The sequence below is a fragment of the Xenopus laevis genome, chromosome 3L (genome assembly GCF_017654675.1).
Source record: "Xenopus laevis strain J_2021 chromosome 3L, Xenopus_laevis_v10.1, whole genome shotgun sequence".
NCBI lineage: Eukaryota > Metazoa > Chordata > Amphibia > Anura > Pipidae > Xenopus > Xenopus laevis.
The window spans coordinates 160,649,845-160,666,355 of NC_054375.1; the positions used below are offsets into that span (position 1 = coordinate 160,649,845).

General features: G+C 42.8%; 1 protein-coding gene across 1 annotated transcript; it reads left to right on the forward strand.

Moving 5' to 3' along the window:
- Positions 1-7,227: 7,227 nt before the first annotated feature.
- Positions 7,228-9,450, forward strand: LOC108710687 (E3 ubiquitin-protein ligase TRIM7). The gene has a single exon (XM_018251802.1). The coding sequence runs from the start codon at positions 7,228-7,230 to the stop codon at positions 8,812-8,814; it is 1,587 nt and encodes a 528-aa protein (XP_018107291.1). The 3' UTR covers positions 8,815-9,450.
- The last annotated feature ends 7,061 nt before the right edge of the window (positions 9,451-16,511 follow it).

A 16,511-nucleotide genomic window follows, 5' to 3' on the forward strand; every position in this document is an offset into this window, starting at 1 on the left:
TTTTGCCAAGTTTCTCAGAAATGACGCCTATAGATGGAAGAACGGGTCACATTCGCCCATCCCTACATCTGAACAGTAAAAGAGAAAACATAAGCCTCTAAACATAACCCAGCAGGCGGCTTTTTAACTAGTCATTCATTACTCGTAAACTCCAACTTTTTCCAAACAATATTAATGCAATATTTTTGGTTTTGCTTATTTTTTTCCACCAGTTTATTATACTTTATTATAACCATAACTATCAGAATTTCACACACCACTGGGAAATATTCGGTTGGAGGGTAACTCTGTGTATTCGTATACTGCTGACATGACAATAAAGTTTACTTTGACTTTGAAACACACTTGCCAGTTGTCCCATTTTTCACAGGACAGTCCCGATTTTGACAGTTCTGCCCGCTGTCCTGAGTTTCTCTTTGATCTCCTGCACTGATGACAGAAAAAGATACAGTATTTCTGAAAACTTAATTGAATAAAACACTTTTGGGAGGGAGCCCAGAATACTCAGCACCTGCACTGAGATACAATTGAAACTAATAATGTAAATAGAGACCTTGATTCTGGGATGGCAGTGGATGTGATTTACTTAGACTTTGCTAAAGAATTTGATATGCACTGCCGGGTGATGTTGTGATGCTGATTCAGTTAATGCCTTTAAGAATGGCTTGGATGATTTTTTGGACAGACATAATATCAAAGGCTATTGTGATACTAAACTCTATAGTTAGTATAGATACGGGTATATATCATTTATGTGACAGTAGGGAGGGGGTGTGTATGGGGCTGGGTTTTCATTTGGAGAGGTTGGACTTGATGGGCTTTGTCTTTTTTCAACCCAATTTAACTATGTAACTATGTAATAAGATAAGCAGGTCTCTTGGGGGAATGAAGACTCACATCTTAAAGGGCAATTTGACCTTCAGTAGAAAAATACATAAAACATGTCCATAAACCCCCCAAAAATGTGTTCAAACTTTCAAAAAACTGCCACATTTTCAAAAATGAATGCGTTGTTTTGCTATAAAATGGCATGGTCAAAGTTTTTTCAAATGTTGGGAGGTATGGGGTAGGCTTCAGTGCTATTTTATTAGTATTATCATCTGAACATATCATGGGTAAAGACAGAAGCTAATCACTAATCATTCATTACTTGTACAATCAAACACATTCCAAACAATATTCATTCCACATTTTTGGTCATGCTTATTTTTTGGAACAACACTTTCCACCATGTGAAGTTTGTGAAGCAGTGATTTCTCAAGTGCTATTTGCTGGCCTTTATTAAGAATATCTTGACCTATATTGGATCATCACTTCTGTAAAGGCCGACCTCCCTTGGCTCAATTCTGAATTAATAAAGCTGGTCAGACTGGGGAAACATCTTCAAGAAAAAACGCAGTAAGTCCAGTTGATTTGACTTATTTCTACAGACTCATCAAATGATGGACAGGGCTCAGAACACAGGTGATCATGGATTCCATCATTTACAGAATTCCTGCAAGGATTTGACAGTTGATGAATTAAATGAAAGGATCCAGTTTTATTTTTCTGGAGTGGTCAATCCTTAAACTTGGAAATGGAAATTCCTTAGAGGATCTCTGAATCTTATCCAACACCAACTCTTTTGGATTTTGTTCCTAACAACATGCGCAAGCAATCCGTTGACTTCAGATGATCATGTACAACTAAGGTAGGGTTAATGTTCTCACTTATCACATATTGTTACAATTAATCAGTCAGTAAACAATAGTAAATTAAGAAACAATGCAGTGGTGAGTACCCTGATCCAACCTGCTTTATATGTTCAGTAAAACTGGCAAACTCTGTGCCCACAATGGATACCCCTCATTACACAGTTACACAGTTTACTTTGGTTGAAAAAAAGACCAAAGTCCATGAACCCCTCCAAATGAATCCCAGCACCCATTCATACACAAAATCACACGACCCCTCCATACACTCACATAAACTTTATCTACCAGTATCTATACTGATCTCATTAGAGGGGTAGGATCGGGGCAATTAGGCAGCTAATAAATGAAGTGTATGACAGGGGCCCCTTCTTCTTTATTCTATGTCATTAAAACTGCCTCTTGCTCATGTACATTAGTTGTGAGTTGACTCAGCGTAGGTGGATGCCGGTGCCAATGCATAATGTGCAGTTCAGTAGCCACAAGATGCCAACCCAGCATTCCACACATGAACTGATTCCGGCAACTTCTCCAATAAAAGTGATATTTATAGTAACCAGAGACCACAGCAAATCATCCAGTCGTCTGAACCAAAACTTCCTCTTTCATTTTCTGCCTCATGTTCTGAAACAAGTAACTTACGTATAGGGCTGGTCACAAGTGCCACATTGTTACAAAGTGAATGGAATTCTCCACTTGGACTAACAAAAGACAAAAGTCCATCAAGTGCAATTCCTCCAAATGACCCTCAGAGTATATATATTTATAAAGGGGACACAAGGTTTATTATATAGACAACCCTCCCGTGTGTCTGCCAATACCTTCCTAAATAAGAGCTGCTTGTCTCGTGTCTCCTCTGCAACTAAACACAAACTGCCCCTCCGGCCCAAACCCCCCAGCACCCACATGCGTGGTCTTTCCTTGTCTCCCAGCCAAACAAATAAACCCTGAACATTGTGAATTCATTTTTGGGGCATTCAACCCCTTTGAACTGACAATATATGTCGCTTTGTGTGTTGGCCCTGCCAGTGTCTCATAAACAATAACCAGTTGTACAAGTCTGATGCTGCTCTGTAATTGGCCAGTTGCACTGGGGCAGTATGGGCAGAATGGGCAGTTGGAGGGCAGAAGGGAAGGGCTGCTGTGTATTAAAGGCACTTACTAGGCACAGAGACACAGGAGGATATAAGGAGACACTTACACAACAAAGGGCAAAAAAAGGCAGCAATTGCTGTACCATTTTGGGGGGATTTTGTTCTGCTAACCCTATAATACAATAGCCCATCACAACCCTCAGGACAGAAGGAGAGAGACGCTAGTTACTCACCTAAAACAGCATGAGCCCAATTATAACAAGTAGGCCAACCCCTACTAGAGAGGCCACTTAGGAAGGGCCAGTTAAGTAAAGGGTTTTAAGGAGGGTCAAAATGAAACCTGCTCCACCCTACCACATCCATTCTCTGCCTCTCAAAAGAGCAGATTTTTCTGATGCTCACCCATTGGACTGTGGGGCTCAGGGCCCCCCAGCAGGAAGCACTCTCTGCCTCCCCATCCCAGGCGCAACCCCTCTCTTGTTCCCCCGTTCTTAACTATTCCTTCTCATGGCTGCAACCAGAGAGGGTGACAGTGACAGAGCCAGGGAGGGAGATAAGGAGAGCCATTGTGTAGGGAGCCAGGGCCCACTGGGTTTTTTTCCTGAAAAGGGGAGAACTTTGTGCCTAGTAGAAACCTGACACAGACTATTCCAAATGTAAAAGTGGGTGACAGAACTAGATGCTCAACTCAAAAGCAGAAAGTGCTCTATGGTCTCCACCTTCTCATTGTATTCTACCCATGGCCAGTCATGGTCAGTGGCACCCCTGTTAACATAAAGCTGCCTTCATTAGGCAACATTATATCCAAGAAGGGTGGGGGGACATAGTTAGAGGCACTCCCACCACCTAACTTGGATGTCATGTAGACACACAAGTAAGGGAGTGGCCTGAGGCATAGGCCCCAACCAGGACCTTTCTTTGACTAGTGGTAAGTACAGAGCTCACCTGCACCACAAGTGCTTGTTAGATGAGCACTAAAGGTCATGCTCTTGCACCTCATACTGTTCTAGCACTTGCACCATGGCAAAAGTAAATGACCCCTATAATCCAAATATAATCCAGAGGGGCACAACCTGATAAAATATTACCAGACAGGGCAGAGGCTTCTTTATTGCCCATGAATGCCAATGGTGTTTGGAAAGGGTGCAAATTGTGATTCTGGAGGGTCAAGAGATCAATAGTCTCTGGGCAAGAAGGTGAATATTGTATGGCCTGTCTAACCCCGCAGTAGCACCCCCTGAAGCTTCTCACATTGAGTCAATGTTAAATGGAGCTAAAACAGAGACAGGGTGCAGAAATTGAGGAGTGGGAATCCCCACCTTTACCCCTTTCATACGGTTGCACCTATTGATATTAGTACTGTATATTGTGTGTGACCCCTGGGAGAAATGGTGGAAGTGACTCAGCAGCACAACATATAGGTTAATCTAATAGAAAAGAGAGACAACTCAGGATTTTAACTTAATTTTCTTCTGACTGTCTTAATTCTAAGGAGAGTAACTTTACATTGAATGTATGTCCTCTTTATTCAGCTTAGCTTTAGGAAACTACAATGATACATTTGGTTTATTTTCCATTTTTGGGGAGATTAGCTCAGAATGTGACACCTCATATAAGAACTCATGAAATACATTTTGTATTGAGCTCCTACATGAACCCATCATATGAAAAGCTTCATTTGTATCAGGTAAAGCAGGAGGACCTTCTGCATGTTTGTAGGGATATATCTCACCTTTAGGGCGGGGAGGTAATTACCTGAACCTAACAGGGCTAGAACCAGGCAGGCAGAAGAGGGGGAGAGCTGAGCAGGTAAACCTACCCCTAGTCTGGACTCTTTTACCTTTACTCCTGTGACATCACCGCATATGGATGCACACACCTACATAAAATATCTCTTCTGGTTGTGTGCTACGTTTCAAAAAAGCAAATGGGAGGACAGGCATTCTAAGCTCTTCTTTGTGCTCCAATCTTCTACTAGCCAGACTTTCTTGTTAAAACTGGTAGTTAACTGCTTCTGCTTCACAGAGGATGGTCAGCCTCTCTCTTTATATTTCATAAGTGTGATTTATTTCTCTAGCAGCTTTGAGGAGTAAAGGCAACACAAGTCAGCCCTAAATCTTTCAAGAAAGTCTGCAAACCCCAGGCCCGGATTTGTGGAAAGGCCACCTTGGCCCAGGCCTAGGGTGGCAGGATTTTAGGGGGGGCGGCATGCTGCCCAACCACACCCACATTGGTCCAGATGATGAAAATTTGCACTAAAAAAGGGGAGGGGACAGGGGCGACAAACAGCAGTGGGCCTCGGGGCGCCCACTATTTAAATCCAGACAGCTAGTGAACTCTTTTCTTTACTGTCTTTTAAGAAATAAACCACTCTGAGGATTAATGCTGCCGCACACCCTCTCCCCAAACCTAAATGTGGTGATACAAACAGAGACTGAGAAGAAGGCTGGCTGAAGTCCTCTGTGCAGTTAAAGACACTCACTTCTGGTTAGAACGAACGAGTGCGCACATAACAGAATGCATGTTGTCTATTGTCCTCTTAAATTAGCACACAACCGAAAGAGGGATTTTATCTGGGTATTTATGTATAAAAGAATGGAAGTGTTATTTGGGGAGGGCTAGAATGGATTTTTTACACACATTTTTTTGTGTTACTGGTCCTTTAAGGTATGGAGATCCAAAGGGGCAAATTCACTAAGATTTGTAGTTGCGCCAGGCGTAACTTCGCCGCACTTCGCCACACTTCGCCAGGCGTAGTTTCGCCAGCGCTTCGCAAATTCACTAAAATCCGAAGTTGCGCTCAGGGGTAGCGTAAGGTTGCGAAGTTGCGATAGCGTTGATTCGCTAAGCGAAGCGAAGTTACGCTAGCGATGGTTAATTTGCATACGGCGCCAAATTCAAATTTCAATGGAGGAATACGTATCAGCACTACAAATGCCTAGAAAACCTTCAAATCATCAAATAAAAATTTTATTTTGCCCTACACATGTGCCCACTGTCTAGGTAAGTTGCCATGAGTCAGGAAATGTAGGGGGGAAGGAGGAGAGCCCCAAAAAATTCGATTGCGATCTTTTTCAGCCTATCAGCCATAATGTAGAAAACACGCAAGCGTTTTGACTTTTTTTGAAGCAATCCCTATCTACTCTATTGCGCTTCGCCTGGTCTGAGGTGGCGAAGGAAGTCTAGCGTAAAAGGTAGCGTTCAGTACACTGCGCGCGTTAGTGAATTTGCGTAGTTACGTCCGTAGCGATAATTCGGCAGGCGTAAGGGTGCGAAGTAACACTAGCGAATCTACTCCAGCGTTCGTTAGTGAATTTGCGCAGTAACGAAAATGCCAAACGCTAGCGAAGTAACGCTAGCGTTCGCCGCTTCGGCGCTTATTGAATTTGCCCCAAAGTACTGAAACACCTATTTATCGGAAAACCCCAAGCACCAAGTAGCTAAGTGAATTGGCAATCATAGAGCTAAGCTTGTTTAGTACCCTGGGATAATTACCATCCAGTCCAATACCTTTGTTTATCTTTCCATGTTCTAGTCTCTTTTGAATTTCCTCCTGAGTGACCCCTACATCATTATTTGTATAACTAGAATTGGAACTATGAAGAACAAAACCTTTGTTAGCTGGTTAATCAATTGTGTAAACAGATAAAAAAAATAACAGTTTAGAATCTCAGCTTTTTCCCTGTTCTTATCAACCAATTGACCTCACTCTGGTACTAAGTGTCCCACCTCTTCCTGCTTCTTTTTTTATTATTTACTGTATATATTTGAAGAATCATTTTGGATTAATTTCTCCTCGCTGCAATACCCTTTTCCATCTCCATTTTAGCTTGTCTGATTTCTTTTTTTGCTGCTTTATTGCCCACCTTGTATCTGATAAAATTCTCAGCTTTTCTTACTAATCTCAACACCAACAGACCCTGCAGCATAACAACTTGGCGCCGATGCCCTCCTGAAACTCTTCAGAGGGGCCAAGTGTGCACTGCAACTGACCCCCCCAACCTCACCACCTTCACAGGCATCAGTTACAAACATTTTCTGTAAGTAAAATGGCTACTGAGGAAGCTGACCCCATGATCTGACCCCATGATCTGAGCCCCATGATCTGACCCAGGAATTTAAACAGGATACAAGTGAGAATAGGGGCAGACCAAGAGTTGAAAGACAAATCATCATATAATAATATCAGATTTAATAAAACATTATATGATTATTATATAGTTATTTAATTATTTTATGTTTCCTTTATACTTCTTATGTAGTGAAAATAACTAATAATGTTGTTGGCTAGGAACTCATGGGATGTATAGAGTTGATAGATAATAGAATGAGGAAAAGTGAAGAGGAAGTCTCCTTGGTCAGTGGGTTTGGGTGGGGTGCGGTAAAACTGCAATTTCACAGAAACAATTATCAGTTTTGTTTTTTTGTTCCTACCTTTAACAATGTCGGCTGCTAATCTGAGAGACGAGATGAATTGCTCTATCTGCCTAAATATTTATACAGACCCTGTAACCCTGCTGTGTGGCCATAACTTCTGCCAGGACTGCATTGGGAGGCTGTTGAATACCCAGGAGGAATCTGGGGATTATTCCTGTCCTGAATGCAGAGAAATATTTGGGGAGCGCCCAGCCCTGAAGAAGAACACAACTCTGGGAAACTTAGCAGAGCTGTTCTTTTCTACTCAACCAGAACAGGATGGAACTGGGATCTTCTGCACTTATTGTATTCACTCTTCCGTACCTGCTGCAAAATCCTGTCTGAACTGTGAGGCTTCTCTGTGTGTTGACCATGTGAGGGTGCACAGCAAGTCAGCAGAACACATCTTAATGGAACCCACAACTCCCCTGGGCAACAAAAAATGCTCTGTACACCATAAGATTCTGGAGTATTACTGCTGTAAGGATGGTGTCTGTATCTGTGTGTCCTGCTGTCTGGCCGGTGAGCACAAGGGGCATAGGATGGAGCTGTTGAGTGAGGCCTCTGAAAAGAAGAAAGAGAAACTGAGGAGAATTCTGGAGAAACTGAGCCCAGAGAGAGAGGAGACTGAGAGAGAAGCCCAGAGGCTGCTGGAGCATTGGAGACAGGTGGAAGAAAAAGCAGCCAGTGAGACAGAAAGAGTCACTGCCCTGTTTAGAGTCATCAGAGAACAGCTGGAAGCCCTCGAGAAGAGACTTCAGAGTGACATCTCCAGGCAGAAAGATGAGCTTTCCCTTCAACTTTGTGAGCTAATCCAGCAGCTGGAAATGAAGAAGGACGAGCTGTCCAGGAAGATCAGTCACATTGAGGAGCTGTGCAACATGGCAGATCCACTCACTGTCCTACAGGAAAAGGAATCAGATGGAGCGGACTTTTGTAGATCTGAGTGGGAATATAGAGAGGGCAAAGAGACTGGTGATATAAAAGTTCCTTCTGTAGAAGATCTAGACATGGATCTAATCTTAGACACATTAATTAGAGCCCTAGCCAGCATTGGAACTGGAATTAAAGCAAATATCTATGGATATGAAGCTACAGACATGTTACTAGATGTAGACACACTGGGGAAATATGTATCTGTGTCGGGGGACAGAAAATCAATATCCTATTCAAGGACAGACCACGGTCACCCACAAACTCCAGGAAGATTTCTGCGTTATCCTCAGGCCTTAAGCACCAAGAGATTCACCTCTGGGCAACACCACTGGGAAGTGGAAGGCAGTAAATTAGGAGGCTGGGGGGTAGGGATAGCCTATCCCAGTATAGAGAGGGGAGGGTACGATTCCTTCCTTGGGGATAATGATAAGTCCTGGGGATTGTACAGATGGGATAATAAGTATTCTGTGAGATATAAGAGGAAAGAAACCAAGTTACCCCACGTCCCTTCCTGCAGGAGAATCAGAATCTCACTAGATTATGAGGCCGGACATCTGTCCTTTTATGAGCTGAGTGAGCCAATCAGACACTTACACACCTTCACTGTCACATTCACTGAGCCCCTCCATGCTGCATTTGGTGTATGGAATAATACCTGGGTGAGAATCATTAATTAGGCCTTTGGAAACCCAATCTCAGAGTTGAACCTAACCCTAAAATGTCAGGTAATGTAGCAAATACTGGGGTCCTGTCTGTGTCCTGCTCACGCTCCCCTCTTTGCCATTGAGTTATAACCCCCATTTCTCACATGTAACTTGCTAATCTCAGATACCCCCCCTCGAGATGATCCATGTGTCATTATACAGTATATTCTTATAGCTTCATTGTTTTAGTCCTTTTTCTTATTATTTATAACTCCCTCTGTTCTGTTATTATTATAAATAGACTAATGTTAATACTAATGTTACCGTGTCAACTGTGTATAGAAAATCTTTTAATGATCCTCAATACCAGTCAGCATCATGGGGGCTCATGGGAAAGAGAATGAAACACTGGAGGTTTGTCCATTATTGGATGCCGTAGTTCCCTTACATACCTGGAGGGAGTGGGAGAGAAAATGTCCCCATGCTGACTGGTATTTCCCATGAATGTTATTAGAAATGATTTTCATGTTACCTAGAGATTTTTTTAGAAGATTCTTATTTGGGGATATGGGATTTATAAAGATAAATGTGGAATAAAATATTTATTGATGAAGTGAATAAATGTTTTGGGGTCTTTCTATAGCCTCCCCATTATTTATATGCATTGAAGAGCCATAAGGCCCCAACTGAAGATAATTATTTGTATCTCACACATATAGTGATATTGTACATCAGTCAGGAACCCCACTGTTCCCTCTATACTCCTGCACCCCCAAACCTTGGGGTAATGATCTGTATCTCACACATATATTGATATTGTACATCAGTCAGGAACCCCACTGTCCCTCTATACTCCTGTACCCCCAAACCTTGGGATAATGATCTGTATGTCACACATATAGTGATATTGTACATCAGTCAGGAACCCCACTGTCCCTCTATACTCCTGCACCCCCAAACCTTGGGATAATGATCTGTATCTCACACATATATTGATATTGTACATCAGTCAGGAACCCCACTGTCCCTCTATACTCCTGCACCCCCAAACCTTGGGATAATGATCTGTATCTCACACATATATTGATATTGTACATCAGTCAGGAACCCCACTGTTCCTCTATACTCCTGCACCCCCAAACCTTGGGATAATGATCTGTATCTCACACATATATTGATATTGTACATCAGTCAGGAACCCCACTGTCCCTCTATACTCCTGCACCCCCAAACCTTGGGATAATGATCTGTATCTCACACATATATTGATATTGTACATCAGTCAGGAACCCCACTGTTCCTCTATAATCCTGCACCCCCAAACCTTGGGATAATGATCTGTATCTCACACATATATTGATATTGTACATCTGTCAGGAACCCCACTGTCCCTCTATACTCCTGCACCCCCAAACCTTGGGATAATGATCTGTATCTCACACATATATTGATATTGTACATCAGTCAGGAACCCCACTGTCCCTCTATACTCCTGCACCCCCAAACTTTGGGATAATGATCTGTATCTCACACATATATTGATATTGTACATCAGTCAGGAACCCCACTGTCCCTCTATACTCCTGCACCCCCAAACCTTGGGATAATGATCTGTATCTCACACATATATTGATATTGTACATCAGTCAGGAACCCCACTGTCCCTCTATACTCCTGTACCCCCAAACCTTGGGATAATGATCTGTATCTCACACATATATTGATATTGTACATCAGTCAGGAACCACACTGTCCCTCTATACTCCTGTACCCCCAAACCTTGGGATAATGATCTGTATCTCACACATATATTGATATTGTACATCAGTCAGGAACCCCACTGTCCCTCTATACTCCTGCACCCCCAAACCTTGGGATAATGATCTGTATCTCACACATATATTGATATTGTACATCAGTCAGGAACCCCAATGCCCCTCTATACTCCTGCACCCCCAAACCTTGGGATAATGATCTGTATCTCACACATATATTGATATTGTACATCTGTCAGGAACCCCACTGTCCCTCTATACTCCTGCACCCCCAAACCTTGGGATAATGATCTGTATCTCACACATATATTGATATTGTACATCAGTCAGGAACCCCACTGTCCCTCTATACTCCTGCACCCCCAAACTTTGGGATAATGATCTGTATCTCACACATATATTGATATTGTACATCAGTCAGGAACCCCACTGTCCCTCTATACTCCTGCACCCCCAAACCTTGGGATAATGATCTGTATCTCACACATATATTGATATTGTACATCAGTCAGGAACCCCACTGTCCCTCTATACTCCTGTACCCCCAAACCTTGGGATAATGATCTGTATCTCACACATATATTGATATTGTACATCAGTCAGGAACCACACTGTCCCTCTATACTCCTGTACCCCCAAACCTTGGGATAATGATCTGTATCTCACACATATATTGATATTGTACATCAGTCAGGAACCCCACTGTCCCTCTATACTCCTGCACCCCCAAACCTTGGGATAATGATCTGTATCTCACACATATATTGATATTGTACATCAGTCAGGAACCCCAATGCCCCTCTATACTCCTGCACCCCCAAACCTTGGGATAATGATCTGTATCTCACACATATATTGATATTGTAAATCAGTCAGGAACCCCACTGTCCCTCTATACTCCTGCACCCCCAAACCTTGGGGATAATGATCTGTATCTCACACATATATTGATATTGTACATCAGTCAGGAACCCCACTGTCCCCTCTATACTCCTGCACCCACAAACCTTGGGATAATGATCTGTATCTCACACATATATTGATATTGTACATCAGTCAGGAACTCCACTGTCCCCTCTATACTCCTGCACCCCCAAACCTTGGGATAATGATCTGTATCTCACACATATATTGATATTGTACATCAGTCAGGAACCCCACTGTCCCTCTATACTCCTGCATCCCCAAACCTTGGGGATAATGATCTGTATCTCACACATATATTGATATTGTACATCAGTCAGGAACCCCACTGTCGCTCTATACTCCTGCACCCCCAAACCTTGGGATAATGATCTGTATCTCACACATATATTGATATTGTACATCAGTCATGAACCCCACTGTCCCTCTATACTCCTGCACCCCCAAACCTTGGGATAATGATCTGTATCTCACACATATATTGATATTGTACATCAGTCAGGAACCCCACTGTCCCTCTATACTCCTGCATCCCCAAACCTTGGGATAATGATCTGTATCTCACACATATATTGATATTGTACATCAATCATGAACCCCACTGTCCCTCTATACTCCTGCACCCCCAAACCTTGGGATAATGATCTGTATCTCACACATATATTGATATTGTACATCAGTCAGGAACCCCACTGTCCCTCTATACTCCTGCACCCCCAAACCTTGGGATAATGATCTGTATCTCACACATATATTGATATTGTACATCAGTCATGAACCCCACTGTCCCTCTATACTCCTGCACCCCCAAACCTTGGGATAATGATCTGTATCTCACACATATATTGATATTGTACATCAGTCAGGAACCCCACTGTCGCTCTATACTCCTGCACCCCCAAACCTTGGGATAATGATCTGTATCTCACACATATATTGATATTGTACATCAGTCAGGAACCCCAATGTCCCTCTATACTCCTGCACCCCCAAACCTTGGGATAATGATCTGTATCTCACACCATATATTGATATTGTACATCAGTCAGGAACCCCACTGTCCCCTCTATACTCCTGCACGCCCAAACCTTGGGATAATGATCAGTATCTCACACATATATTGATATTGTACATCAGTCAGGAACCCCACTGTCCCCTCTATACTCCTGCACCCCCAAACCTTGGGATAATGATCTGTATCTCACACATATATTGATATTGTCCATCAGTCAGGAACCCCACTGTCCCTCTATACTCCTGCACCCCCAAACCTTGGGATAATGATCAGTATCTCACACATATATTGATATTGTACATCAGTCATGAACCCCACTGTCCCTCTAAACTCCTGTACCCCAAACCTTGGGATAATGATCTGTATCTCACACATATATTGATATTGTAAATCAGTCAGGAACCCCACTGTCCCTCTATACTCCTGCACCCCCAAACCTTGGGGATAATGATCTGTATCTCACACATATATTGATATTGTACATCAGTCAGGAACCCCACTGTCCCCTCTATACTCCTGCACCCCCAAACCTTGGGATAATGATCTGTATCTCACACATATATTGATATTGTACATCAGTCAGGAACCCCACTGTCCCCTCTATACTCCTGCACCCCCAAACCTTGGGATAATGATCTGTATCTCACACATATATTGATATTGTACATCAGTCAGGAACCCCACTGTCCCTCTATACTCCTGCATCCCCAAACCTTGGGGATAATGATCTGTATCTCACACATATATTGATATTGTACATCAGTCAGGAACCCCACTGTCCCTCTATACTCCTGCACCCCCAAACCTTGGGATAATGATCTGTATCTCACACATATATTGATATTGTACATCAGTCATGAACCCCACTGTCCCTCTATACTCCTGCACCCCCAAACCTTGGGATAATGATCTGTATCTCACACATATATTGATATTGTACATCAGTCAGGAACCCCACTGTCCCTCTATACTCCTGCACCCCCAAACCTTGGGATAATGATCTGTATCTCACACATATATTGATATTGTACATCAGTCAGGAACCCCACTGTCCTCTCTTTACTCCTGCACCCCCAAACCTTGGGATAATGATCTGTATCTCACACATATATTGATATTGTACATCAGTCATGAACCCCACTGTCCCTCTATACTCCTGTACCCCGAAACCTTGGGATAATGATCTGTATCTCACACATATATTGATATTGTACATCAGTCAGGAACCCCACTGTCCCTCTATACTCCTGCACCCCCAAACCTTGGGATAATGATCTGTATCTCACACATATATTGATATTGTACATCAGGCAGGAACCCCACTGTCCCCTCTATACTCCTGCACCCCCAAACCTTGGGATAATGATCTCTATCTCACACATATATTGATATTGTACATCAGTCAGGAACCCCACTGTCCCCTCTATACTCCTGCACCCCCAAACCTTGGGATAATGATCTGTATCTCACACATATATTGATATTGTACATCAGTCAGGAACCCCAATGTCGCTCTATACTCCTGCATCCCCAAACCTTGGGGATAATGATCTGTATCTCACACATATATTGATATTGTACATCAGTCAGGAACCCCACTGTCCCTCTAAACTCCTGTACCCCAAACCTTGGGATAATGATCTGTATCTCACACATATATTGATATTGTAAATCAGTCAGGAACCCCACTGTCCCTCTATACTCCTGCACCCCCAAACCTTGGGATAATGATCTGTATCTCACACATATATTGATATTGTACATCAGTCAGGAACCCCAATGTCCCTCTATACTCCTGCACCCCCAAACCTTGGGATAATGATCTGTATCTCACACATATATTGATATTGTACATCTGTCAGGAACCCCACTGTCCCTCTATACTCCTGCACCCCCAAACCTTGGGATAATGATCTGTATCTCACACATATATTGATATTGTACATCAGTCAGGAACCCCACTGTCCCTCTATACTCCTGCACCCCCAAACTTTGGGATAATGATCTGTATCTCACACATATATTGATATTGTACATCAGTCAGCAACCCCACTGTCCCTCTATACTCCTGCACCCCCAAACCTTGGGATAATGATCTGTATCTCACACATATATTGATATTGTACATCAGTCAGGAACCCCACTGTCCCTCTATACTCCTGTACCCCCAAACCTTGGGATAATGATCTGTATCTCACACATATATTGATATTGTACATCAGTCAGGAACCACACTGTCCCTCTATACTCCTGTACCCCCAAACCTTGGGATAATGATCTGTATCTCACACATATATTGATATTGTACATCAGTCAGGAACCCCACTGTCCCTCTATACTCCTGCACCCCCAAACCTTGGGATAATGATCTGTATCTCACACATATATTGATATTGTACATCAGTCAGGAACCCCAATGCCCCTCTATACTCCTGCACCCCCAAACCTTGGGATAATGATCTGTATCTCACACATATATTGATATTGTAAATCAGTCAGGAAACCCCACTGTCCCTCTATACTCCTGCACCCCCAAACCTTGGGATAATGATCTGTATCTCACACATATATTGATATTGTACATCAGTCAGGAACCCCACTGTCCCCTCTATACTCCTGCACCCACAAACCTTGGGATAATGATCTGTATCTCACACATATATTGATATTGTACATCAGTCAGGAACTCCACTGTCCCCTCTATACTCCTGCACCCCCAAACCTTGGGATAATGATCTGTATCTCACACATATATTGATATTGTACATCAGTCAGGAACCCCACTGTCCCTCTATACTCCTGCATCCCCAAACCTTGGGGATAATGATCTGTATCTCACACATATATTGATATTGTACATCAGTCAGGAACCCCACTGTCGCTCTATACTCCTGCACCCCCAAACCTTGGGATAATGATCTGTATCTCACACATATATTGATATTGTACATCAGTCATGAACCCCACTGTCCCTCTATACTCCTGCACCCCCAAACCTTGGGATAATGATCTGTATCTCACACATATATTGATATTGTACATCAGTCAGGAACCCCACTGTCCCTCTATACTCCTGCATCCCCAAACCTTGGGATAATGATCTGTATCTCACACATATATTGATATTGTACATCAATCATGAACCCCACTGTCCCTCTATACTCCTGCACCCCCAAACCTTGGGATAATGATCTGTATCTCACACATATATTGATATTGTACATCAGTCAGGAACCCCACTGTCCCTCTATACTCCTGCACCCCCAAACCTTGGGATAATGATCTGTATCTCACACATATATTGATATTGTACATCAGTCATGAACCCCACTGTCCCTCTATACTCCTGCACCCCCAAACCTTGGGATAATGATCTGTATCTCACACATATATTGATATTGTACATCAGTCAGGAACCCCACTGTCGCTCTATACTCCTGCACCCCCAAACCTTGGGATAATGATCTGTATCTCACACATATATTGATATTGTACATCAGTCAGGAACCCCAATGTCCCTCTATACTCCTGCACCCCCAAACCTTGGGATAATGATCTGTATCTCACACATATATTGATATTGTACATCAGTCAGGAACCCCACTGTCCCCTCTATACTCCTGCACGCCCAAACCTTGGGATAATGATCAGTATCTCACACATATATTGATATTGTACATCAGTCAGGAACCCCACTGTCCCCTCTATACTCCTGCACCCCCAAACCTTGGGATAATGATCTGTATCTCACACATATATTGATATTGTCCATCAGTCAGGAACCCCACTGTCCCTCTATACTCCTGCACCCCCAAACCTTGGGATAATGATCAGTATCTCACACATATATTGATATTGTACATCAGTCATGAACCCCATTGTCCCTCTAAACTCCTGTACCCCAAACCTTGGGATAATGATCTGTATCTCACACATATATTGATATTGTAAATCAGTCAGGAACCCCACTGTCCCTCTATACTCCTGCACCCCCAAACCTTGGGGATAATGATCTG

What these genes read in the sequence shown, in the direction of transcription:
- LOC108710687 (XM_018251802.1), top strand. Translation starts at nt 7,228, where the DNA reads ATGTCGGCTGCTAATCTGAGAGACGAGATGAATTGCTCTATCTGCCTA.